The sequence below is a fragment of the Etheostoma cragini genome, chromosome 23, assembly GCF_013103735.1.
Source record: "Etheostoma cragini isolate CJK2018 chromosome 23, CSU_Ecrag_1.0, whole genome shotgun sequence".
Taxonomy (NCBI): Eukaryota; Metazoa; Chordata; class Actinopteri; order Perciformes; family Percidae; genus Etheostoma; species Etheostoma cragini.
The window spans coordinates 8,900,219-8,925,811 of NC_048429.1; the positions used below are offsets into that span (position 1 = coordinate 8,900,219).

A 25,593-nucleotide genomic window follows, 5' to 3' on the forward strand; every position below is an offset into this window, starting at 1 on the left:
TATATTTGTTATACCTTTCCTTTGAACCTGCATGAATATGGTCATAGTTTTTATTTCCAGCTTCAGTGTGTCCACAGTCTGTTGCAAGCCTTGTAGAAATGTAAACAAACCCACAGCAATGTTTTTTTTAATGCTTTTTCATTTAACTATATTTTGTATACCCTACACTAGAGTATGGAGAAAACCACTACCAAACACTATTATCAAAACTCCTGATATAACTTTAATTGTTCCCTCTGGTGGAGGCACATATTTTCAAACCCGCAAAGTTTGGCTGCCTCCTAAATGTGTCCAGTTTAAGAGATCAGACAGGCTGACAAATCTGACAAATTAAAGGCTATACTTAAAGGATCAAAAGTTGCATAATGCAGACATGTTCACATCAGTACAGTTATTGTTCATTGTTAGCTACATGTAGGTCATGTTGGTCATGTTTACATTGCATCTCCAAACCAGCTTGCATAGGTAGTGCAAAAACTAAAGCTCAAGGCTGTACATTTGGTTAGTAACTCAGTATTAGCCCTGCTTGCCATCAATAGCATGTGTGTTCCATTCTTCAATCCCATAATCCATCTGATGTTACCTTTCATATGGACTTTCTTTGATTAACTTTCCAGCTCTGCTCATCTGTCAGAATTACCAAAGAAATCTACTTAATTGATTGATAATATTTATGGTTCCGGTACAGTAAATCACACCAGGTCTTTTCCCTTTAACATGAGCATGTTGATGTCCTGTCAGGATGCAAAGATCAGCTCAATGGAGCGCGGCCTAAGAGAGCTGGAGGAGGAGGTGAACATGCTCAAGTCCAACGGAGCTCTGAGCAGTGAGGAGAGGGAGGAGGAGATCAAACAGATGGAGGTCTACAGATCTCACTCCAAGTTCATGAAAAATAAGGTCAGACACACACACACACACACACACACACAGCATTTTTTCTTTTTTCTTTTGAAAGATTTCAACTTTCTTTCCGCTCAACGGATACAACCTGTGTCAGCAACTGAAAGAGTTTCTGTGGGAGCCACGCTCATTAAAACAAACCAGTACTTCTGTCGTGTAGGGAGACGAGACAGTTTGGGATTTCAGTCAATTTATTGGCTTCTTTTGCTTGTTTGAGTTAAAAAGTGTTTGCTTCGTCTTTTGTGTTTTTTGGGGAGTAATGTACACCTTTTTTTTTACAGTAGCTTTTCTTTCTGTGATTATATCATTGTTAGCATGCGTTAGATGTCTATAGTAATACATTCAATGTTTAACATCCTTTTTTTTTTTTTTTAAATACAGTCACCATCAGCATGCCATTTTAAATTATATTTAACAGCAGGGGTCATCAACCACAAACCTCCAGTGGATTTGTTACTCAAGAGAAATTTTAAACCAAGATAACTGTTTGATGGTTCATGTAAGATCCCTTCAATGCACAAGCCAGTGTAAAACAATATTCGGCCTGTTTATGAGTGCATAAGGAAGCCAAAGAAACAGTTGAGAACGGTGTTTGATGATGGTCTGATTGAGACTATAGCATCAACATCCTAAATATTGAGTTTGAGTAAAGATTACATTACATTAACATTAAGTCATTTTTAATAAATCATGTACCAGAATTTGACTGTATGGTAGATTTTTCCTCTTCTTTTCTATATCTTATATAGTATATATTAGTATATATTAGTTCTATATCTGTATAGTTTTAATAAATGCTAATCTTGGGCGCTAGAAACCTAAGACAATCAAGAAATTCAGGGCCTTCCATTAAAAAACTTTATTCTTACAGTATTATTTCTTTATAATTACCTTTTTTTTTACAGGCACATTTCAGTTGACAGCTCATAATAATGTATGATAATGTATGAGAGTGTGTTAGGTTTTCCTACATCAATTGATTCATGGTCCTCCATGTCCCAAAGTTTGACCTAGACATTACAACTGTACTGCTCACTGTCACACAGGATGTACTGTACATATGGTGGGTTTCAGCCATTATTTCAGCATGTGCCGTCTGTGGTCAGAGTGGTCTGTGAATGTGGCGGCTGATTTGTTGTGGTCGTGATGACGCCCTCCTCTTCTGCCAGGTTGAGCAGCTGAAGGAGGAGCTAACTCAAAGCCAGTCAGAGAAGGACGAGCTAAGGCAACGAGCCAATGAGCTCCAGCGGGAGGTGTCTGCAGTAAGAGACACCCCTCTGTGTCTTTTTGCTCTTTTTTTCCTAGTTTCTTGACTTCTCTTTCTGTGTCCCAGGTTGAGTGCTTAATGGCTGCAGCTTGAGTAGATTATCAATAGCATCCCAGTAGTGTGACTGTGTGTTCAGAAAGCAGCAAGCTATTATACCTCTAAACAGCTTTAATTTGGTGTGCTACTTTCTTCATATGAATGGGTTATGAGTTCTTTCCTTCCCATTCTGTCTATGACCAATGGCTGTTGACAGTAGTAGTTGTTTCAAGCAGTCTGAACTGTACAATTACAGACTTTAAGTATAGAATGCAGTTGTGCTGAGCTACAGTATGCCAATCTCTAACCTGCTTCTCTTTCTTCTTGCATGAGGTTTCTCTCCACTAGTGGCTTGGATTAGTTCATGTTCCTGTGTGTTTTGTGTCCATTCAGATAATTTGTCATGTTCAATTTACTCCCAATCACCTAATTGAGATGAAATACTATTATAAAGAAGTGACACTTGATAGAAGAAAAAAAGGGTGCCAAATTAGAAACATGGATATTTTTTTCCTTTTCCTAAAAAATGCCCTAAGATGTCTTGATTATATTTGGTCAATCTCAGCTCTTGTAGGAGGCCACTCACAATACAGACTGTGTACTTTACAAGTATTAGTACCATAAAACAAGTGCCTATACTTTGAAGCCATCTGTGGCTGAGTTAGCTTAGTTGGTAGAGCAGGCACACATATGTAGAGGTTTCCTCCTCAATGCAGTGGCCGCGGGTTTGACTCCAACCTGCAGCCCTTTGCTGCATGTCATTCCCCTTTCATGTATTCATCTGTCCTATGAAAATAAAATGCCCCCAAAAAAGAAATCTAAAAATATGTGCCCTTGAGAAAGGCACTGAACCTCAAATTGGTAAATTGTAAATTTTTCTTCAAATTTCTATTTTTACATTTGGACTTCCACAATAAAGTTATAAGTTAAACCTTAACCTTAGAACAAGTGTGCAGTTAGTAAAACTTTATTATTTCTTTTATAGATTTTAATATAGCATGTAATCCTCTACAGTACACACTCTAACTGAGTCTTCTTTCTCCCCTCTCTCTCTCTCTTCACATCGTGTGGTGTTTCACTCAGATGGAACAGGCAAAGCAGGATCTGAGTCGTAAGGACAGCGAGCTGTTGGCTTTCAGGACCAAACTGGAGACTTTGAACAATCAGTTTTCTGACAGTAAACAACACGTGGACGTCCTCAAGGAGTCACTCACTGCCAAGGAACAGAGAGCCGCTATACTGCAGACTGAGGTACAGTTCCTCTACTTGTTGCTGTATGTAACGACGGTACTATTTGTTATCACAATAAAATTGATCTTTGGTTTCTAAAACATGCTTTTTCTACTGACTTTTTAATTCTGTGTATGTGTGTGTGCGTGCGCACAGGTGGATGCGCTGCGTCTCCGTCTAGAGGAAAAGGAATCTCTCCTTGCAAAAAAGAGTCAGCAGATTTCAGAGCTGACAGAGGAGAAAAGCACTCAGCATGGAGAGATCAGCGACCTCAAAGACATGCTTGACGTCAAGGAACGCAAAGTTAACGTTCTGCAGAAGAAGGTAAGAAAAAACCAAGCGCTTCTTTGTTTTCCAATTCAAAGTATTTGGTGGAACATAATGCAAAGTTAAAATCTTTGTGATCTTTTTAAATGTTTGGTCCCTTTTGATGTGATGCTGCTATGCCTTACTAATTGGATTTCCTGTAACATTTTAGCTTCCATGGGTGGCACTATTATGGTTGTCTGTTTAGCTATAGTGGCTATTGCTTCTGATGCTACCTGCCAGTACTTCGCTTTGTTTTAAACAATTATCACTCCCACTGAAATCGTAAAACCCCATCACCATCTATTCAGCAGATTTTTTTCTCCTGGGAAGATTTTAAAAACAGCGAAAACTTTAACAGACTGAGTAGAAACAGTAATGAATAGAACGAGGCTAAACTAGCTTTTATTAAATAAAAATGCTTGGATGATAATTATTGCCTAAAGTTGTTTTGAAAAACGCAGTTCACTGTTTCATTGAAATCTGCATACAAAAAAATGATGTTGTCATGTAATACCACTACCACTAGATGGGGCTGTAAGACAGTATGTACTTTTGGTGCTGAACAATACAGTCAGAGGAGCAGAAAGACAGACAGACAAACACACACACACACACACACACACACACACACACACACACACAGGCAGGCACATAGACAGGCAGTAGGAGTTACAGGTGCTTTCTGTATTTGGCCACTTTTCACAGTTTTCACGTTTGCATCTCTATGGTAATGATGTTAGTTAGATGGATGTTTTCAGCTGTGACCCTCTTACTTTGCTGTCTGTCTGACACACACACGCACACACACAAACGATACACACACAATACACACACACACACACACACACACACACATACACACACACATTAAGTGTAAATATGACAGAAAATCCAGTATACTGTTGAATTCTACCATTACAAGCCTTTTGCTAGAAAAAAAAACTACTACTCCTGTCCCTGCAGTTGTTGCTTGGAGAAATGGAGAGTGTGAGCAGATAATTGATAGAGACAATCAAGCAGACAGACATAAAGCAGGACAGGGAGGGGGAGGAGAGAGACAGAGTGTGTTTGAAATCAGATGCATACTAATGAGTTTCTCCTGTTCAATAAATGATGACCTCTGCCGCCTTCAAATAGAATACAGTCTAGTGTCTGAGAGGAAACCAGAGAGGCTGCTGACTCCTCCTCTATCTAATCTGCACTTATGATTTCCTAATTTCTTTTTTTTTTTTGGCATGTGGAAAAACTAAAAATATATTCTTTCTTCTTCTCCTCATCATCCGCCTACTCCTTCTACATCTTTCCCTCCTCATGTGTCTTACCTGTCAATATATGTTAGTAATGAAGGAAATTACCATGAGAGCCTAGAATAATTTTTTCTGATCTCTCATCACCCTCTTCTCTTTGTTGCTAATGTAATTTTCTGTTATATGAGAGGAACATCATGAATTATGAAGAGAATCGTCAGCTAGTTATTGTTTTGCTAATATATCCCCATTCATTGTCACAGGAGATTTTTGAATTTGGGAATAAATAAGGACAAGACAGGCAAATTGTGTGTGTGTGTGTGTGTGTGTGTGTGTGTGTGTGTGTGTGTGTGTGTGTGTGTGTGCGCGTGTGCGCTTGTGTGTGTGTGTACGCGTGTATGTGTGCGCACGCGTGTGTGAGAGTGAGGAGGTGTCAGTGAAGCTGTCAAGTGAACAGTTGATTAATGAGGTGGTGGAAGTGTTTTACTGTATGAACACACACACCTACAATCTTCATGGCACTGCAAATGTGTGTGTTTCACCTGCAGTGGAGTCAAAGGTTGCATACCAATCTGACTTTCTATTTTTTTTTGACGGGTTGTCAATCTCTTGATTTCCTGTTTCTCTGGTAAAGCAAAATAAAGACAGACCGAAAGAAAGGCAGAGTGGATTTTTTTTAAATAATTTTACTAACCAACTTCACTCTTAAGAGCCCATTATATAAGCTTTTCATCCCTCTCTTTTCTCCCCAATTTGTTATTTCTGCGCTGCTTAACCTTTTTTTTCCTCCATTAAAAATACACAATGCTCACATAGCGCCTTATCTTTGTCTGTGATCACACATTAACATATACAGTACATGTGCACGCACACACACATTGGTTATTTCTGCTGAATTTGTGTTTTGACAGAAAATTAATCTGCTACCAAATCACTGTGAGAGCAAACAGGAGGAGGCAGCGAGAAACGGAGAAAGGGATGGAAATAAAGAGAGTGTGTATTTGGAGTAAGAGTTGAAGGTAGCTAAGCTCAGGGATAAAGTTTGTCTTTAACAGCATAGCACCTCTCCGTCTTTTTCACATGTTGAAAATCTCCAGATGGTATCACACCCCGACCCCATTACAAGAAATCATACAATTTATCCAACACAGGGTTGTACACAAATGTACAAATGTACACTGAATTAAGATGAAACCATCTTGATTCAGTGTACATTTGTGTTCATGCCTTTTTTTGATGAAGACACATCAAATAAATAATCTAAGGAATCATTATTTGTTATCAATAAGTAGAGCCTGGCTAGGCCTTTATTATAAGCAGTTTTAAGCGTATATTATATACGCAGTTTTTGCTTATTATAAAAAAAAAACTAATTCCAAAAACTCAATTAATGTTTATAATACACGCTTAACCATATAACACACCACATCATTTCATATTTATTGTAGTTTATAACTCTTTTAAGTTTAATGGGCACAGTTTTGGATCTTTGAGTCTTATTCATGCACGTTACATTTGTTGTTGTTTATACAATAAGTGGTTTTTTTGGCCAATTGTAGAACCGATACACAGAATATTGCTAAATAAGTAAATTGTGCATCCGAAACAATGACTTATGAGTTGTTATCTCCTTTTCTCTCTGCAGATAGAGAACCTCCAGGATCAGCTGAGGGATAAAGAGAAACAGCTGGGCGGACTGAAAGACAGAGTAAAGTCTTTACAGACGGACACCTCTAACACCGACACTGCACTCGGAACACTGGAGGAGGCTCTGGCTGAGAAGGTACACACACACACACACACACACACACACACACACACACACACACACACACACAAACACTGGTCAACCTCAGGTCAACTCCCAAGCAAAGTTACATTAATAAAACCACTATGAGCAAAACAGCCGACCACCCACACAATGACCAAATGACTCTGGATAAATGGAAATGAACCAATAATCACATTGGCTGTTTCATTATTAAATCATCCAGAGCCTGCGTTAATAAAACATTAGGAACCGTCCAACATGCGCTCACATTACTTGGACCAATAGGAATAGAACCAACAACCACACTGTTGCTGCCTGGGTGTAAACATTCAGGTGCCACAGCCGTTAAACAGCCTAGAACCACCTGACCATGGAAACTGAACCATCAACCGCTTGTTCCATGGTCTGTTATTCTGCACTCGGGACTCAACCCTGATTCCGGGAAGCAAACCAGTGACACTTACACCAGCAGATCACTTTAAAGTGTTTGATGAGAATATATTTTTATACTGTAATTATGTTATGTGTTATGTTACCCACTCCATCACCTTCTCACACACACACACACACACACACACACACACACACACACACACACAGGAAACAGGGCTATTAATTGTCCACTGACTAATATTCCGGGTGTCAGCTAGACGTGTGAGTGTTGGCAGGTGGAGGTGTCCAACGACTCTAACTTTACTCAGGCGACTTTCACAAGCTTTTCTTCCATTTAATTTCATTGTTTTGGTGCCTTTGGATATCTTTCCTTTCTTTTCCATTTTTCCATCTTTTCATCCGCCTCTTGCTTTCTTTATTACATTACTCCTTTTCTCTGTCACACATTGTTCCCTATTACCTTTCAGTGTTTTTACCCTGTGTCCTACTTTGTTTCATGCTTTCTTATAGTTTATTATTCAATTTTGTAGTTTTATCTTTGTATACATTATAAGTGACTAACTCTGTTTATATAGCTGAATATCATGTTATTGTGTAATAATTTTGAGGACCCTCATTGAGCTTTTGGAAATTGTGATGGGTGTTTTGGTCCATTTTTATGTTTCAAACACCAAAGAATAATTTTTAATAATTCTCTAAAAGCTTTTTAGAGAAGAGAGGACCGTCCCTCTCAAGGCTGAAAACTTGAATCGGTCCTCAAAAAGATAGAACTACAGTACAGAAACACTGACACACACAAAGCACAGCCAGATTACACTATTTTGGCTTTTTTTGCACTGCTTTTGTGTGTGTGAACCTTTTATACTTTAGCTTGAACTACGTTGTTCTATAGCTGGACAGCATCTATAGTGTTTTAGTGGTTGTGAATATTACATCTCTTGCCAGAATGTATTACGTGTCTAAAATCACTGTTGGCTGTTAGATCCTGTCAAAGCTGCCATGTACATAAAGTTTAATGCGACTGTTATTAGTATAGAAACTTGATATTGAGTGACTGTGAATAACTGTTGGAGCGTTGACTACCTCTCTCTCTCTCCTCTTTACTCCCCTCCCTTGACTCTTTCTGTTCTCTGTTCTTCTGCCTTCCATCCCTCTTTCCCTTCCTCCTCCTCCTTCTTGATGTCCAGGAGCGAATAATAGAGCGGTTAAAGGAGCAGCGGGAGAGGGAGGAAAGAGAAAAAGGGGACGAGATGGAGTCTAGCAAAAAGGAGCTGAAGGAGTTGAGGGAAAAAGTCTCCCATCTGCAGACTGACCTGTCTGACCGTGAGGTAGAAGACACACAGACACATTCATACATATCTGGGCTATAAGTCAGAAAAACACATTCTCTGTGTCCCTGTCAAGGAAACGTGATTGATCTATCACAATAGAACAGACCTCAGATCCTCCCAAAGTCCTCCTGTTGAAGGACAACAACAGAAAAAACGGCCACATTTCCTTGAGAACGATATGCTTCACAACCAATGTAAACTGACTAGAGCTGAATTTTTCTTGCTTCAACCTTTGGGATTCATGCAAAACACCACAGCAGAGGCACAGAGGGGGAGGCAGAGGATGACATAGCATTTGTAAGCACAGTCTTTGCTTTAGTCATCCTACAGAAGTCAGACAGCACAGCAGGAAAGTTACAGTTAACCATGTAAAGAACACCAAAATTTAGCAAAGCAATGCATTTTAACGCACATATCCCTTGGGAGGCATGAGCAGGTGTAAGCGTAGTGTTAGGCACTCGTTCTTTTTTATAATAATAGTGTCTATACCAGTCGCAGGACTAAACCATTGACTAAAACATGGCCAGATGTCGAACCAGATCCAAAGAATAAATCAAATGTAGCTTAATACAACATTGGAATCTTTATCCAAATGAGAAAGGAAATACATGCACTAATGCATGAAAAATAAATGTTGTTACATTTAATGCTCCAATTTTTTTCAGTACCAAGAGAGGCAAGAAATACTTGCCCATGCACAGGTTTCATTTTAACAGGGCAACACACACTTAGGTATATGTCTCCTCACTTGTGTCGAGTCAGTTATGCTATGGCGTGCTTAACCCGAAAATGTGTTTTCAGGTTCATTTTATTTTCTTAAATTATTTTTATTCTAAAAACAATAGTTTAACATTTCGAGAGATACGCTTAATTTATTTTCTTGCCAAGAGTTAAATGAGGAGATTGATACCACCGTGGTGTTTGTTTGCAAAATATGAATATTGAGCCAGCAGTAGCTCTCCATAAAACCACAGACAGAGCAAGGCTAGCTGTTTCCCCCTGCTTAAATGTCTTTATGCCAAGATACACTAAGCTAACTGCTTGCTGGCTCCAGATTCATTTTACTTTAGTGTACTTTAAGGTACAGTCAAAACTATTCCTTTAAAAAGATGTTTGATGACTGTTTGTTTGTGAAATGACCTTGGTATCATGAAAGGCACTTTAAATAAAAGTATTATTATTATTATCATTATTATTATTATAAGTATCACATGCACATATGTTGAAGTGAAACTGTCTTTTTTATCTTGGACTCTTCAGCTAATTTTAGTGTTTTTGGGGTCATAAAACACACAGTGTTACAGTCCCATGCACATGGGGAAACCCACGGAGAAAACAAGCATTCCTTTCTAAACTGCCAAACGCAGATGTGGGGTTTGTCTGACAGCAATATATACAGTATAGGACCTACCTATAATCAGAATATGGAGTAACTTTTCCCTGACCAAACCCAGTCAGAAATGATGATCCGTGTTCTGGAGTTGGTATTGTCAGTCAAGGGTAAAATTACACGTCTGAGTGTCTCCCCTTCTGGTCCTGTCGGTTTCTGTTTCACTGGCCCTACCAAAATAAGGAAAAGACCGGAAAAAAAAAGGGAGAGAGAGTTTACGGAGGGAGAGATTGAGCTGGAAGAGTGAGAAAAGAGACAAGTCATGGGAAAAGCTTTAAAAATACATGGGCAGCAGAAGAGTCCAGAGTACAATTTTTATTTTATATATAATATTAGCCACCATTCCTATCAGTACAATATCATTCTTTTCACAGAGTAAATTGCAACAGCTTTGTTATTCCCAACATTTCAGTTTTACCTCCTAATAAAGTTAAGAGGAATTACTTTGGTTAAAGAAATGCCAAAATGACCAAAATAAGACCAAAGTTGCAATAAAGTGTAATTATCCTTTAAAAGCGGGTCAGTGACAATACTGCTTATGAGCAAGGCACTTTAATAGAGCTGCCTGGTGTCTAGAACTCAGACGTTTACTTCCTTCTATCACTTTTTCTTTTTGTTATCTTTTTTCCTTTCAGACTTCCCTGTTGGATCTGAAGGAGAAGGCTTCCTCTCTGGCTTCCTCCACTCTGAAGAAGGACAACAGGCTGAAGACTCTGGAGATCAGCCTGGAGCAGAAGAGAGAGGAGTGTGTTAAACTAGAGAACCAACTCAAGAAGGTAAGCTGTCCGAAAGCACAGTGCAAACCGTATTGCTCTGGAAGATGCTGATAAGAATTACCTTAATGTGTCTTCTCGTGTATTATTTTTGACTGATAGTATGTGGAATAAGGTAGTAATAATAAAAATGAGATGGTGTACAGTAGGTTGCATAAATTGGGACCCATCTTGGACTACACTTGGACCAAAATAGGCGGATTTCATTCTTCATGGAACAATTATTAAGCTTTGTGTTAGATTGCCAACAATTACCAATTAAAAACATCAACTATATGAATCTCAGAGGTGAAACATATATACAGTTCAGACAGAAACACATCAAATGGAGGATCTTTATCTAAAGAACTTGTGCGTTCAAGCGTGTGCGCACGCATGTGCGTGTTTGCATATCATATATTCTCTCCCACACAGCAGCCCATAAAATGTTGTGTGTGTGATGGCTTGCTGACATCCTTCAAGTCATTTTCACAGAGTAGAGAAGACAGCACCAATACAACACCCTGGGAGAGAGAGAGAGAGAGAGTGAGTGTGTGTGTGTGTGTGTCTGTGTGACAGAGATAATGTGTATGAATGTGTCTGTGGATCTCTGGTGTTTCTCTCATCAAAGTGTATTTCTTAGTCTCTTTCTGTTACCATGGATGAATGAAAAAAAAAGACTGAAAACTTGTCTGTGTGTGTGAATTGATTGACTATTTGCAAGTGACACTGTGTATGATGTTTCTTTTTTCCTTTCTTATTTGTCTTTCTCTCTCTCTCTCTCTCTCTCTCTCTCTTTCTTCCCTCCTCCCAGATCTTCTTATAATATCGTCAGACACCCAAACATTTCCTCTCCACATAAAGACCTGTAAAAACTGTTGTCTGCTTCCAAAACTAATATGGTTTATGCATTGTGTGACCAAGGCGTGTGCACATACACACACAAAGTCAATCTGTCCCAAGAGCAACATTTGCTTCTGGGAAACACACACAGCTGTTCTGACCTCTAATCTGGTTATAACTTGTTTTCTCCTTTGTTTTATTTAATTTTCTTTTCTTGTTTTCTGTATTTTCTGTGTAGCTGAGCATAGCAGCAAGAGGAGAACGCCATTGCATTCCCATTATCCTCAGCTGTACTTTGTGCTCAGTGCTAACCAAGTGTTAGCATATTAACACGCTGATAAGACTGTGAACATGATATACCAAAACATCAGCATTTTAACATTGTCACTGTGAGCATGTTAACTTGCTGACAGTCTTATTTAGCTCAAAACACCACTGTGCTGAGGTACAGGCTCACTGAGCTGCTTGCTGTCTGAAGATTTGTCTTCTTTTTACAGAATAATATGCCCCCAGCTGTTTTTTTTAAAGCAGCAGATCAGTTTGAACTAATTTTCACCATTATTTTATGCCCATATACACAACGTTTTGTTTCCTGCTGTAAGGAGACACCACAGTTTACAAAATTCTAAGTCCTCATGCAAAGAATTATTTTGAAAAATGCGGAAATAATGATCTGCTAAGTATTCATCCCTTCCATTAAAAAAAATAGAATCCTGCATGTTTCACAGGTGCTCTTTGTTTGTGTTGGCCAGGCTTGGTATTGCTACACTAAATTACTTTAGATTTTAGGACAACTGATGAGGCCTTATCATGTTAAAGCATCTCTATTTCAAACATGATACACAATCTACTTACATTTTCTGAATGCAATATTTCTAAAGTAAAGGTCTGGTACATAAAAGTGTGTCTGGTCCCTTTAAGACAAGTCTGGGAAAGTCATTGTATTAACAAAAGACCAATTACAGACCAATTATACTTGTAAACAGTTTACAGTGGCGTGTGTTATCCAACCCACTTACCACACACATGTTGTTATTAGCATATCCCTGTTAGTTTGATCTTATTGCTTCGATCAAATGGTGGTCACCTAATTTTGAAAGCTTAAACTTGGTTTATTTATAACAATTAATTGCTGTTCCAGGCTCGGAGCGCAACAGCAGATTCCCAGGCCAGCACCGAACTATCTGAACGTATCTCCTGCCTGGAGCAGGAAGTGACCCGGCACAAAGAGGATGCCGAAAGGGCTCAGTCTGAGGTGGAACGGCTTCTGGAGATCCTGAGGGAGATGGAGAATGAAAAGAACGACAAGGAGAAAAAGATCCATGAATTGGAGAGGTAAGAGAGCGGGATACATATTTATGCAGAGCAATGACAAAAAAAACTCTAAAAAGAAAAAACATGAACAATACTGCTTCCTTTTTCTTCTTTAACCCCAAATCAGTAGGAAAGACAATACTTGTTAAATTGATCCTTAACATTTAGATGGGACTCCACCTTGTTCATTTTCCATTCAGTATCAGGTTACATACTGTTGGAGTCTATGGTACTATGCTAATCTTCCCTGCAGTACTAATCCATTAGTCTTCCCTTTTTCTCACCCCTTCCTCTCCCATCTTTTTTCCCCTTTTCTCCTTCCATTTCGGCCTTACTGCTGGCATCACTCTTCTTTTTTATTTTCGTCATGGTTGTGTATGCATAAATATGTATACATTCATGTCATTATGCATCTGTGTGAGTGCGTTTATGTTTGTGTGTGTGGGTGTGTGGGGGTGTGCTCACTCGCTTGCGCACCCATCACACCTCAGAGATCCCTCTGCCTCTCATCTGTGGCGTTCTCAGCAGTCGCGAAAACAGGCCCCTCCCTCTGCTGCCTCTCAGCAGCCAATGGGGGGGCTGGTATGGGACTACCTGGGCACGTGAGTGGCTGTTGGGCCCGTCAGTTAATTAGACAGATGCACGACAAAACTCACTTTGCTTGTCGGGGGACGGGATATGAGAGCACTATGAAAGCGCCCCGTCCCATGTGGAAAAGTTATGTGGAATTAAATGTTTCAGAAATTAACTTGTACCTTAACACATTGATAGGTCAGAGGATCCTCTGTTTAGATTACAATGTTGTCTGAAAGCACCTGACACATGCAATATAAAAGATTCAACAATCATTTCAGTCATGTCTCTTGAAAAAATACCCCAAAAGTGTGAGAATTTCTTTTGATGTATAAAATATTAAACTGATTATCTTAAAATTCAGATAAACGAAGTTATTTGATTACTTCACAGTTTGGATATTTGTCTCTTATAGACAATACGGTTATTAAATACCAGAAACTTAGCAGGAGAGTAATTTGGTAATGGCCACCAATTGCATCACATTAAAATAAAGAAATTGTGAAAAGATTTCTCTTGTTTTGCAAGCCTTTTCCACATGGGACAGAGCTGAGTATGTTCACTAATAATAATAATCAAAGAGTTGCCGCATTGGTTCGAATGTTCGCAAAATGAAACAAACAACTCTAAAGGTCACTTATCCAAACAAGTGGTACTCCCACACATCTGTGCATCAGCAGCAGGTTTTATTTTGTTACACTTACAATACAACGGGCCAAACTGCTCCCAAACGTTTGTAAAATGAGGGCACAGTTTGGCACATGAGTCTCTGCTGCACAGCCTGTAACTCTTTGAGCCGCTGTTCCTGTCAATGATGCAACTCTTTTATTTAGTCGTTCTGTTTTCACGCTTTACTTTTGTTTTACTTTCAGCCAAGGATGGCTGACTTTCAGAGTTTAACCCACTTTTTTTCTTTCATTAGGAGTCTGGACAGTTTAGTTTTTTTTTGTAATTCCTTAATGCTAATATAAATGGGTTGTCTGTTTCTAACTCCTTTTCTGTATAATTGTGGCTTAAACTGTCTGTCTCTCACTGTTAATGTCTTTGTACACTATATACATCATGAACTAGTCTTAACCTCATTCTATCTTTTCTTTCTTTCTGTATCTGAATATATGTCAGCCTGCCTGCATGCCAGCTTGCCTGCCTCTGTGCTTACTTGTCTCTCTATATATCTGTCTGTGTGCCTGAGTCTTTCTGTATGAAGAGCTCTGCATAAATGTTTCTTTATCTTATCGCCAACGGTTAAATAATAACATTAAAAAACAATTGGAAGTGTATTAATTTTAGCTAGAGTAGTGATAGTAAAGAGGGTCAGAGCTGGCCGTTGTTGTGAAAACTGGTCCGCCTGTCTGTTTGCATGCCTCTCGATGCCTTTGATTTCTGAACTATCATAATTTCTGTCTGTGTCTGCTCTCTTTCTCTCTTTGCAATCTTTTCAGCTGTTTTTTTTTTGGACATGATTTCTTCTCACTCTTTCTTTTTCTGTTAGTCTGTAGTGTGACTTATGGTTGGTAATGATTTTAGGAAGATTCATTGTTTCTTCACGGAGTCTTGTCTGGTCAGTAGAAATGCTACCCTTTTAATAATTCAGCACCTTCTGACTTCAAACTGGTGGGTTTTAACTGTGTGTGTGTGTGTGTGTGTGTGTGTGAGTATGTGTGTGTGTGTGTGTGTGTGTGTGTGTGTGTGTGTGTGTGTGTGTGTGTGTGTGTGTGTGTGTGTGTGTGTGTGTGTGTGTGTGTGTGTGTGTGTGTATGTTATTTAGTTTTCCAGTAGCTGCAGCTTTACAGCTGTACTAGCTTTGTGGATAACATTATAGTGTAACCTAAAAATCATTTAAAATTGCAGATGGGTGAACATGTAGGATTTTTTAAAAGATTTTACGTCAAATGTATTTGAAAGATGTTTCATTTTCCCTGTGGATTATAATTAAACAAAAGCTTCTCTGCAACTGATATGTTCATATCTGAAGTTTAAAGGCTGCTATTAGAAATCCGGAGAGGTATTAAATCTAGGCTTAGCGCCGTAGGTTAAGGAACAATATCTTGTAATAGTAAAATTAAGATTAAGTAAATTTTATGGGGAAATTTACCATTCCTTTAGCACTCTGGCAAATCTATTACTCAAAAGATAATAGTAATTTTTGTAAAAATAAGTCCTTGATTTCAGACAATGATAATCAAAAGCATCTCATCTGTAGCTAGCTATCTTATTATAATATAATTATCTAATGTTAGCTCCATAAATTGCTTGAAAACACTAAATCGGGCTGAATTTTTAATATTGCTTTTTTATTTAGAATAACTTAGAACTTAGAATCTTTAAAAGGGTAAAAGGGGGTCTTAAATAGGTATTTAGTAGAGGAAAAATGTAAGATTAGATTATATATGCTACTGAAAGGACTAAGCTAGTTAGCCAAACATGCTAACGATTGCAGCTTACTTTGGAAAAGACAAACCACGTTTCTTACTAGGGGTTTGCCGTATCATATTGTTCACTATAATACCAGTATCAGTTTTCCTACCATGATATGATATGAAAAAATGAATATCATGAAAATGGCAAAATATTCCTACTTGTCGCTGTAAATTCCTGTTAATTTAGCAACTGTTTAGATGTGCACTTTCTTGTACTATTTATATTTTATACACAATGAGAATAACTCTGAGTTACTGTTGTTTACAAACTGAAGAACAGATTATTTTTTTTTTAATGTTGACCTATAACACCTGTATCGTTGCAGTTGTATTTTGTCATAGCATCATGAATATCATCGCATATATAGTATATTCTAAAATATTGTGATATTATTTGAGGGACATATTGCTCAACCCTGTTTCTTACACTCTGGCTCTTGTTAATTTGGTTTTAAAAAGGCTTAAAAAAAACACCCCCCTTTAATAAGCAAAGTGGTGCTCATCGGCATTTGGAAAAATCCAAAGCTTTAGGCTGCCGTGCCTAGTTACGGTTGCTAAGGTATAATTAGACAATCAGTGTTTTTGCGGAAGGGGTTTGGTGAATAGTGAATTGGTATCATCTTAATTTTGTTTTAGTCCTTACTCCTGAATCTAAAACTACAGTCAAGGTACCAGTAAGGCTATTTTCTGGCTGTTCACAGATGTCAGTATCTGTAACTAAATAATGTATGGAAAAGATTAACAAATATTCCCTGTTTGACATTAGAAATATATTTAGCAACTAAGCTGTTTTGAACCCTGCAACACAGACCCTGTAACAGGAAGTGTACAAATACAGGCTTTATTCCAGGATACAGGATACATTTGCCTGTGGCTAACTCTTAGCTTGGCACCAAGGTTAACCCCAAGCTACGAGTGAGCCATGGAAACATTACAAATGAAACAATCAAATATGGGTTAAACAAGTGTAAAGATCAACCCCTCTCTCTTCTCCTCCCCTTTAGTTTAAATCCAGCTGTAATGGTACCAGGTTATTTCAGTAACTAAGATGGTAATTGGAGCAGACTGAGTGACTTCACATTGAGGGGAAATGGAGCTGAAAATCTGCCCTGATGGCCAAAATAAAGGATTTAGACGGAAGAGTGGAAAAGGAGAATAAAGAGAGAGGGAAAGAAAGAGGCAAAGGAAGGTGGTGGTGGAGAGAGAAAAACAAGGAGACAGAAATTAAATAATGGGTGGAGACAGCGAGGGAAAGAAAAGAAGAAGAGACAACATGTTGTAGAGAGAGAAACAGAAAATGAGACTGACAGAAAAGACTGTAATGGGAAGAAAAAGAGAGAAAAATGAAGGCGGTTAAGAGAGATGTAGAGTATAAACCTATGTAATGGGAAATTAGAGAAGTTTATTGTGTGTTATATTGTTCTGTAATGGACAATTTGTCTCTGGCACGCTGTAATTAGCGTGCGTTCCCAGGCATAATCTCACCCTGGAGTTTAAGCTTTGCCAGTTTAACCAAACACATGAGGAGTGATTGTGTGGAATTCTTTCGGGGTCAACCAATTTAGGAAGGGAATTTTCTTTAAATTTCATACCTTAATGATTTCATGCCATATGCCTTTTGTTGGAGACCACAAATCCACAAGCTGAGCGCTACACAAGTGGTCCCTGCGGGAAGCGAAAGAGATCATCTGCGATATCGAAACCTTTTGAAGAAGAATTCACGCATAGGGAGCACGCTGTCCTGCTTTGATTGGCTAATTGCTCACTTTTTATGGTTTGTGATTGCAGTTTTGTCTGTGTGTGTGCCCTTAAATGTTTTGCAGAGTTCATGTGAGGTAAGGAGACCTCTTATAACCCTCAAAGAAGAAATGGCTGCATTTAACCTGTCCATGTGACTGTCTGCTTGGTCATGCCTGTCTCCCTGTTTATGAGCATGCTGTATCTCTATGGTTAATTGTGTCTCTCTAGCTGTTTTTCTGTCAGCTTCTCTGTCTCTCATCTCTTTCCTCTTTGAAAAGTGATCAAGCTGGCTAACCTAGCACTCAACTCCTGTCTTCCCTCTCACCTTTCCCCCTCCTTCTCTGTCTCTCTTTCCCTTTTTTAATCTTTACAATGCAACGCTGTCTCCCGCTCTACCCAGTTTTGCCTCAAGGTTAGTACCGCATGCCTATTTTTCTTCCTCCGTCACTGTCTCTCTCGCTCTCATCGCACTCTCCTTCGTTGTCACACTTCTTGTCCTTGCATCGAGACACTCTCTCATCTCCTTCACTCTGTCATAAACTCTGTTTTTAATCATCACCATCATGTCTGTCGGTCTTTGAAGGAGACACCTTGACTCTCACTTCGCTCTCTTTCTCTGCCACATCACTGCCTCTTTGAAGAGGAAACATTATTGTTTCTTTTCTGCCTCCATTATAGTCTTGTCACGACACTAGCACTAAGTTCAAACTTCAGGCTACCACAGCAAACAAGAAAAATGTTTAAGCGATGTATCGCCATCATTTGGTTGGACAGCTGTGAACTTTTGCTCAGTTTTCCTTACTTCTGTTGGGTTTCTGTCTTTGTGGCTTTTACAGAGAGATCACTCCACGTTTTGTTCCCCCCATACTATTTTAAATGTTCAACCAATGTTTCACAGTCTTTTATGGTCTGATCAGGTTGCCAGGCAATCAGCAGAGACTCCTGTAAGTCGCTGCTCCGAGCCAAGAAATAGTTCGGCAAATGACCGCAAGTAAACCGCAACGTGTATTTTTTAAACTTCAGTTTTTGAACGGCTGAAACAAACAAGCTGTAATGTATTGATTAGTGAGCTTTATTGGTGCTGCTAGGTGGATCTTTTCACTTTTGGACAGATCCGTTCTAGCTGTTTACCCATCTTTCCAGTCTTTATGCTAAGCTAGGCTAACTGTCTGCTGGCTGTAGTTTCATATTTTAAAGATTTTATTATTGTCAAGAAAGTGAATACGTCAAACTATTTCCTTAAAGATACAGCTCACCCCCAAATCAAAAATACATATTTTTCATCTTACTCGTGGTGCTTATCAATCTAGATTGTTTTTGGTAGACCAGTGTTGGAAACATCAGCCGTTGAGATGTCTGCCTGCTCTCCATTCTACCTGTAGTGGAACTAGATGGCACTCGGCCTGTGGCGCTCAAAGCGCCAAAATTATACATTTTAAAAACTCAACAGCAATGTCTCTTTCCAGAAAATCCGTCTTCTTCTTCTTTTTGGAATATTCCTATCTGCACTCAGGAGGTGACTCTGTAATGCATTTCCACATGCAAAACCCAAAAGTCTGAATTTGGTCTTTTTTAACAGACATATCAAAGTCAAATTGTAATTTCTCTGACCTACACATTGTGATCGACCACATAATCACCACTTGCCCCTTCTATTTCCTGCATAAATCTGGTGGTCTGAGCCGTTTGTGCTTTCTCCCCAGTTCCAGTTCCTTCTTGGCTCTTTCGTTCTTCTTCAACTTCCAGAGCCACTGTTCCCCTTACCATCTTGTCAGCTTTTTCATTGCTGTTGTTCTGGTGTTTTGTGATTCAACTCTAGAGGGGGAAATAAACAAAAGAAAAGTTAGCATTGCCTTGCTGTCTGGTAGATGACAGAAGACTTTCTTCTTCTGTCCTTTTTAGTGTTTTTTTCTTGTCTTGTTTTTTTTCTCTCCTCTTGTTTTGATCTTGCGCTAAGGAACTCCTCATCCACTGCCAAATGTCTGACATCAAGGTTTCTGTATCTTAAAAAGGAACTGGATTGTTTGTGTGTGTGTGTGTGTGTGTGTGTGTGTGTGTGTGTGTGTGTGTGTGTGTGTGTGCGTGCGTGCGTGCACGTGTGTGTGTGTGTGTGTGTGTGTGTGTGATATCCCTTTGAGATCCCGTATCAGTCTGAGTATTAAGGTGGTGCAGGGATTTGTCAGCTAGTGGGTGACAACAAGCAGGCAAACCACAAACCCATGCGTATTGTTTTTTGTCTTCCACACACAAACACACGTGAAGAACAATTTTGCCAGCTAATAGGGGGAAACACGACAGTGGGGACGACTGCTGAGTTATCTAATTAAAATACCGGCACACACACACACACACACACACACACACACATATAAGCACGCAACAGACAAGTACTTTTCCAGAACTGAAGGAAAATGAAAATCAATATTCAGAAAATAGACACATTGACTATAGTACAGTTTATAATGGCTGCTCATTGTAAGTGATTACTTTTTCATATTTTGCTTTTGCTTTGTAGTACATAAATGTATGTCTATGTTGCTATTAATGTATTTTAATTAATATTATTTAATTGTTATAGTATATATATTTGGGTGTCAGACATTTGCTTGAATAAAACAAGATTTACGAATACATACCCCCACGGAGATGTGAGAAATTCTCATGACCAATTTACTAATTTTGTGACATTTCATAGACCAAATGATTATCAAGAAAATAATCTGATGACTCAATAATGAAAATAATAATTTGTTGCAGCCTTCAAAATCATGTTTATCAGCAATTTTTGTAAAACTAAGAAAATTGATGTTTCAAGGTGATCAAGATTCAAAGATCCTGAGGCCTGAGAACTCCAAACACAACACGAGGGCTAAATGAATGCTACAGTATTTCACTGCATGCATTAACAGCATACTATATTGCAGTATAATAAGAGTCTGTTTACTCATCTACAATATAATCTAGAGTTCAGATCTAAAGTTAAATGTAAGGCTAAAGAACGGAGTGTCAGTGTTTAATTCTGGGACTTTGTTGTTCTCCATGTTAAACAAAGACAAAGCCAAGATCAACTCCAGCTCTCTTTCACATGCTTACAGTGTTACTATTATCTAAACACTTTCCCTTACGTTGTGTGGTTAGTTCTAAAATGTGGGGTGCATATCCAGTAAACATGATTTATTTTTACAAGGACAGAAGCTATTAAATAGGACATGTCATCTATGTGTTGTATTTTAGTATTTTTTTTACAGCTAGTTTCCAGTAATACACACAGTGGAAGTTTGCACAAATAGGTCTTAGCTGGGTCTTAGGTGCCGTACCCACTTATGTACCTTACAAATTTGCTCTCTCTCTCTCTCTCTCTCTCTCTCTTTCTACTTCAGGGATTTTCAACAATCATTCTGCAAACCACAACATAAGTACTTCTTTCTTTATTCCTCCACAATCTCCTCATTGTACTATACAGTTTTCTTCTGCACTGACAGTGAGCAATATTATTATGCTTTTGATCTATTTTTTTTAAATGTTTTTAAGTTTTAATGGGCTTAGTAAAGCAAACTAATATTTCCTGTATTTTCAAGAGAAATACTGCATTCCAAATGGATAAAAGGAAATCCTTGATGTTAATGTTGGGTGAACTATGTGCAGTAAACATACATGAGGCCCCCGAGCATTTCTGATCAAATATTTATACAGGACTCCAAATGTAATATTAATATTACCTTAATGTGGGTCCCTGAATATCTGCAGCATGCTAGTAAGGGAGGTTAAAAAGTTTTTTATTTGGAAACACTAAAGTTTACTGAAGTTTATAAGATTGTGTATGTGTGTTTTTCATTTTTACTTCCAGCACTTTTTCTTTTACAGCTTTAAGTTTTAATGAAGGCTTTTCTATATATATATATATGTGTGTATATTATGTGTGTGTGTGCGTGCGTGCATGCGTGTGTGTGCCAGTACTTAAGGGTATTTTTGAGGTTTTTAAAAAAGGTAGAAAGTTCAAAGTGCTGCCAACTAATATGTTGGTGTGTGTGTGTGCCACCATGTGTACATGTGTGTATTTCTGTACAAATGCTGGAAAGTGGACGCATGTTGTTAATGTTAGGTACAGTTGCGGGCACAACCATGTGTACTTCAAATATTTGTGTGTGGTCCGACCAAGAGGCTAATACATAGCAGGTTGTGTTTGGAGCAGTTGACAGCTCCGACTATGCGTGTGCGTGTGCTGGCCGCTATCAGTACAGTTTTAGTAACTCTGTGCTCTTGCAGGATTTATCCATGTATAATCGTGTATGTGTGTACTTTGTGTGTACGGAGATGTGGTTTCACTGCACTTTCGTGTTTACAGCGTTGTGGGTAAAGTGAACTCTCCTGTGATTCCGCCTCATCCAGCGGTTTGCAGCAGTTGTTGAAAGTGATTTCAGAGGGAGAGTGAAGGAAGTAGTTTACATATTAAAACAGCTTCAAATGGCACTTTGCCACCACTGAGCCGAGCCATAGAGTTCACCAAGCAACTTCTGCATCTCTGAGCAACGAGAGTAATGAAAGTGTTTTAGTGTTGAATTCAATTTGTAGATTCACAGCTGCATCTTTTTTTTAGAACTATGGTTTCTTAATCAGAATTGTGTGGAAATATGGAATGGAAAGAGTGCCCGGTACTGACTCATGGTTTATGTTATACAGTATAATTTGAACCCATGTCATAACTTCATAGTTACATAATAATTAAATGTGATATATGTGATATTCTATCCTACCTCCAAAGATATTAAGGTATGATAAGCTCAGTCAGAATGGGAAATTATGAGTATGGCCTATAGAATATATCCATTTGATGTATTTATCCAGCTGGACTGTAAACACTATAATTGGTTTGAATACTTTCAATATAAGTGAGGCACTGGATACTGTTGATATGGGATCCTACTGTGGATATTTTGTTGTAAATGTAATGCAGCTTAAAAAAAGATTGATTGGAGGAATTAAGGTTCAGGAGTTTAACTGACATCACATAAACTAATGAGTAATACTATATAATCTGTAATAATGTCATAGTGCACAATAGGGAGGTTTTTACCTTTTAGTCTTGTGCTTATCATATAATATAAAAGTATATATTAGCATAGTATATACTAAACCCAGTTAGAAGAACTAGAAGTCTTTAAAAGCACACATAGGTATATTTGTGATTTCCTGTGAGCAGTTGTTATGTTAGCTGTCCACATAACTTAATTAAAAGACACTTTACTTCAGTATCACAGATGATTAATATCATGATAAATTAGATTTATATGCAGGTGATAAGCAATAAATGCGACGTTGAAAAACTCAGAATTTTGCTGCAAAGAAGTTAGTGAATATTGCAGTTGTAGAGGAGAGGAGTCAGATGGAAAGTAAAGCACAGGAGATGGATGTGACGAAAGAGGGAGTGTAAGAATCAGGGAGAGGAAAGGATAGAATAAATGGTCCATGGTCTGATGAAAATATTTCATCCAAAGGAAAGTGTAATGTTGCATTTGGAGAGGGAGTGAGTGGTAAGAAGACTGAGAGGAAAAGGGAGGTGTGAGGCACTGTACATTTGTCCTTGTCCATTGGTCCATTGCTTTTCATGCAAATGGTCATAATGCTAAATGTAATAAAGGGCAAATAAGTGGGGGGTATGATCAGTGTTGGTTTTAGGTAGCAAGAAATTTAAATGAGAGGAGAGAGGAGGAGGACAAACTCGCTGGGATCTGATGCAAGTGTGTGATAGTTATCCATGCAAAAGATCTTTGTGCTGAAAAGTGATACAGGCAAACAAGTGGGGCTTGAGCAAAACAAGTGTTTAGCATTAGCAAAAGAGGAAAGAGAGAGAGTGTAAGTGGGTGAGTGAGTGTTGAGTCAATCGGAAACATTGCAAACTAAAAGTCTATTTCACATGCACATACACTCACATACGTGCAGTAAATGTAGCATGAAGGGGGGAAACCTCAGAGAGCTAACCAGATGGTTGGAGCTTCCTGGAAATCCTCCAATAGGAACATTCCTCCCTGTTTATGACCTGTTACGCACTCACACAGGGCGTAGAGCACAAAATGTATCCCAAATATGCAAATGTATCCCACATTTAGGGTGCAAACTGAAATAAGGATGGTTAAAAGAAAAAAAGAAAAAAAACCATAATGAGTCTGACTCCACGCTTACTTCATCTGCGTTCCTGTTTAACATTTGAACCCAATTTGATGTGATAATGATGCAGTATGGTACACATTTAGGCCTTAAAAATGCATGAAAAAAACAATTCAAGTAGAAGCCACACATGTACACACGCATGCTGATTTTTATTCTGTGAGCTTTGAATGCCCAGGTGCTCCAGAGCAGTTTTGGCCCCTTCCCCGCATTTCAATTTGTCTTCCAGTTTCCCAAATTTCTCTAGACGGTTTGGAATTGGGCCCCCTGGACCTTTTAGCAAACCCACAGAGGATTGTATGTTACCATCCTCTGCCAATATCATTTCCCAACTTTTCTGGCAGTGATACTGATGTAAAAGCCATTTGATGGCTAACTCGCATTACTTTTAGGTAAGTTTAGCAGGTAGTTAATGGCTCAGATAGACAGGAAAGATGAAAGAGAGGGGGAGTGTCATAAAATATATCTCAACACTAGAATATGTATATCACTAGACGTAAACAAATGAACATCATACTCTTGTGAATTTAGACAGAAGATTGCACTCAAAGGAGTAAAGCAGTAAAAATAAAATAAGTCAAAGAGTACGCTGTGCGATTGTCGAATTGCAAATGCATGGATATAAGCTCAGAGCTTTGTGGCGCACAGACAAAGGTCAAAGGTCATGTTACAATTGGAACCTGTTTACACCATAGGGAACAAAATATGCAGGGTATGGCTCGTAAAAAATGATTTCCCATGAGTGCACACGCTCTGCTGCTGGTGTTTGCTGTGGATTCTCATCACTGGAGCTCTGCTCTTTTACTGGCAGCTGCAGCAATGGAAGTGAAGAAAATGGATTTATCTAGGACCCTGTAAAAAGGTACGCTAACAGGATCGCACGCATATGCATAAACATTTGCACAGAGCAGGCATTTAAAGAATGCAAACATACAAAAGACTCTGACTTATACAGAGCGAAAAGATTGACTTTTATTGGGTTTGGTCAATTTGTAATGTGTTTTCTAATGTGTTCGTCAGCCGTTTTGTTTTGTCTTACAAGAGCCTTTTGTTGGATATGCGCCAGTATGTGTGCATGCTTGCACATAAATCCTTTGTGTTTGACTTACCTTTCATCTGTGTTCTATGATTCAGTAGACATTGTTAAACCTTACTGGCATTAGCTTGGGTTAGTCCACGTATGAAAGGTCCTGATCAAGTCAAGCTGCTGTGATAGCTGATAGGTCTGTGACAGAGCCACAATGGCTTTCAAAAAGCTTAAACAAGGATTAAACTCTTTCTCCATCTCCCAACCCTGCTGTTCCCATGAGGAATCACCTTCCACTGATGATGATTTACACTCTGCTTCCTGACACCCAGTAATCCTGCAAAAAGACCTTCATGCTTCCCTCTGTGCAGAAATCTCAAATGTCATCTAGTCATTGATTCATAGCTTTTTATTGAATTCCTGTACTAATCTATACATTATATTGGCCCTAGGGGATTTCATTACGGCACTGTATTGCACAGAAAAGTTAATCATAGTGCTTTGCAGAATCATCTTAATGCCAGTAACAGACATCGTGTGTTGAATATGTCGGTCGGGAGGTGGTTTGACTTTATTGAATATCAGCTGTACTTGTGTGACCTACCAGCGTTGTGTTAAAGTCAGTTTAGTTGTTGCTGCTTTGTGTTTGTAAGGATACATGTGGGGTCAATGTGGCAGATTTTTTGCAGTCAGAGATGGTAGTTAATACTGTTAAAACTGGTATATTGGCATATTCAGGACTTCCCTAACTCAGGGTTTGAATTTAGATTGTGTTAGACACAATCTTGAGATATGGTATGTAAGACACCGGTCAAGGCAAATAATACTGCCTTCTTCAAGTTAGATTACTGAGAAATGTTGCATGTGTGAACTTGAAAAGTCAGC

The 25,593-nt window shown here is 38.6% G+C and overlaps 1 protein-coding gene across 18 annotated transcripts in view; it reads left to right on the plus strand.

The window, feature by feature from the left end:
• The window catches only part of LOC117938420 (ELKS/Rab6-interacting/CAST family member 1-like), a 111,342-nt gene that overhangs the window by 29,785 nt on the left and 55,964 nt on the right, over positions 1–25,593 (plus strand). For 5 of the 18 annotated variants that reach the window (XR_004655382.1, XR_004655383.1, XM_034862993.1 and 2 more), the window contains exons 8-18: positions 742–897; positions 2,070–2,162; positions 3,287–3,454; positions 3,590–3,757; positions 6,635–6,772; positions 8,341–8,481; positions 10,510–10,650; positions 12,611–12,804; positions 13,275–13,385; positions 17,917–17,928; positions 20,897–20,932. Coding sequence is in view for 13 of the 18 variants with exons in the window: in XM_034862993.1 (XP_034718884.1) it covers positions 742–897; positions 2,070–2,162; positions 3,287–3,454; positions 3,590–3,757; positions 6,635–6,772; positions 8,341–8,481; positions 10,510–10,650; positions 12,611–12,804; positions 13,275–13,385; positions 17,917–17,928; positions 20,897–20,932 (1,358 nt within the window). In the remaining 5 variants the exon portion in view is untranslated. The remainder of the gene's footprint in view (positions 1–741; positions 898–2,069; positions 2,163–3,286; positions 3,455–3,589; positions 3,758–6,634; positions 6,773–8,340; positions 8,482–10,509; positions 10,651–12,610; positions 12,805–13,274; positions 13,386–17,916; positions 17,929–20,896; positions 20,933–25,593) is intronic. The other 13 variants (XR_004655386.1, XM_034863005.1, XM_034863006.1 and 10 more) reach the window with 7 other exon arrangements.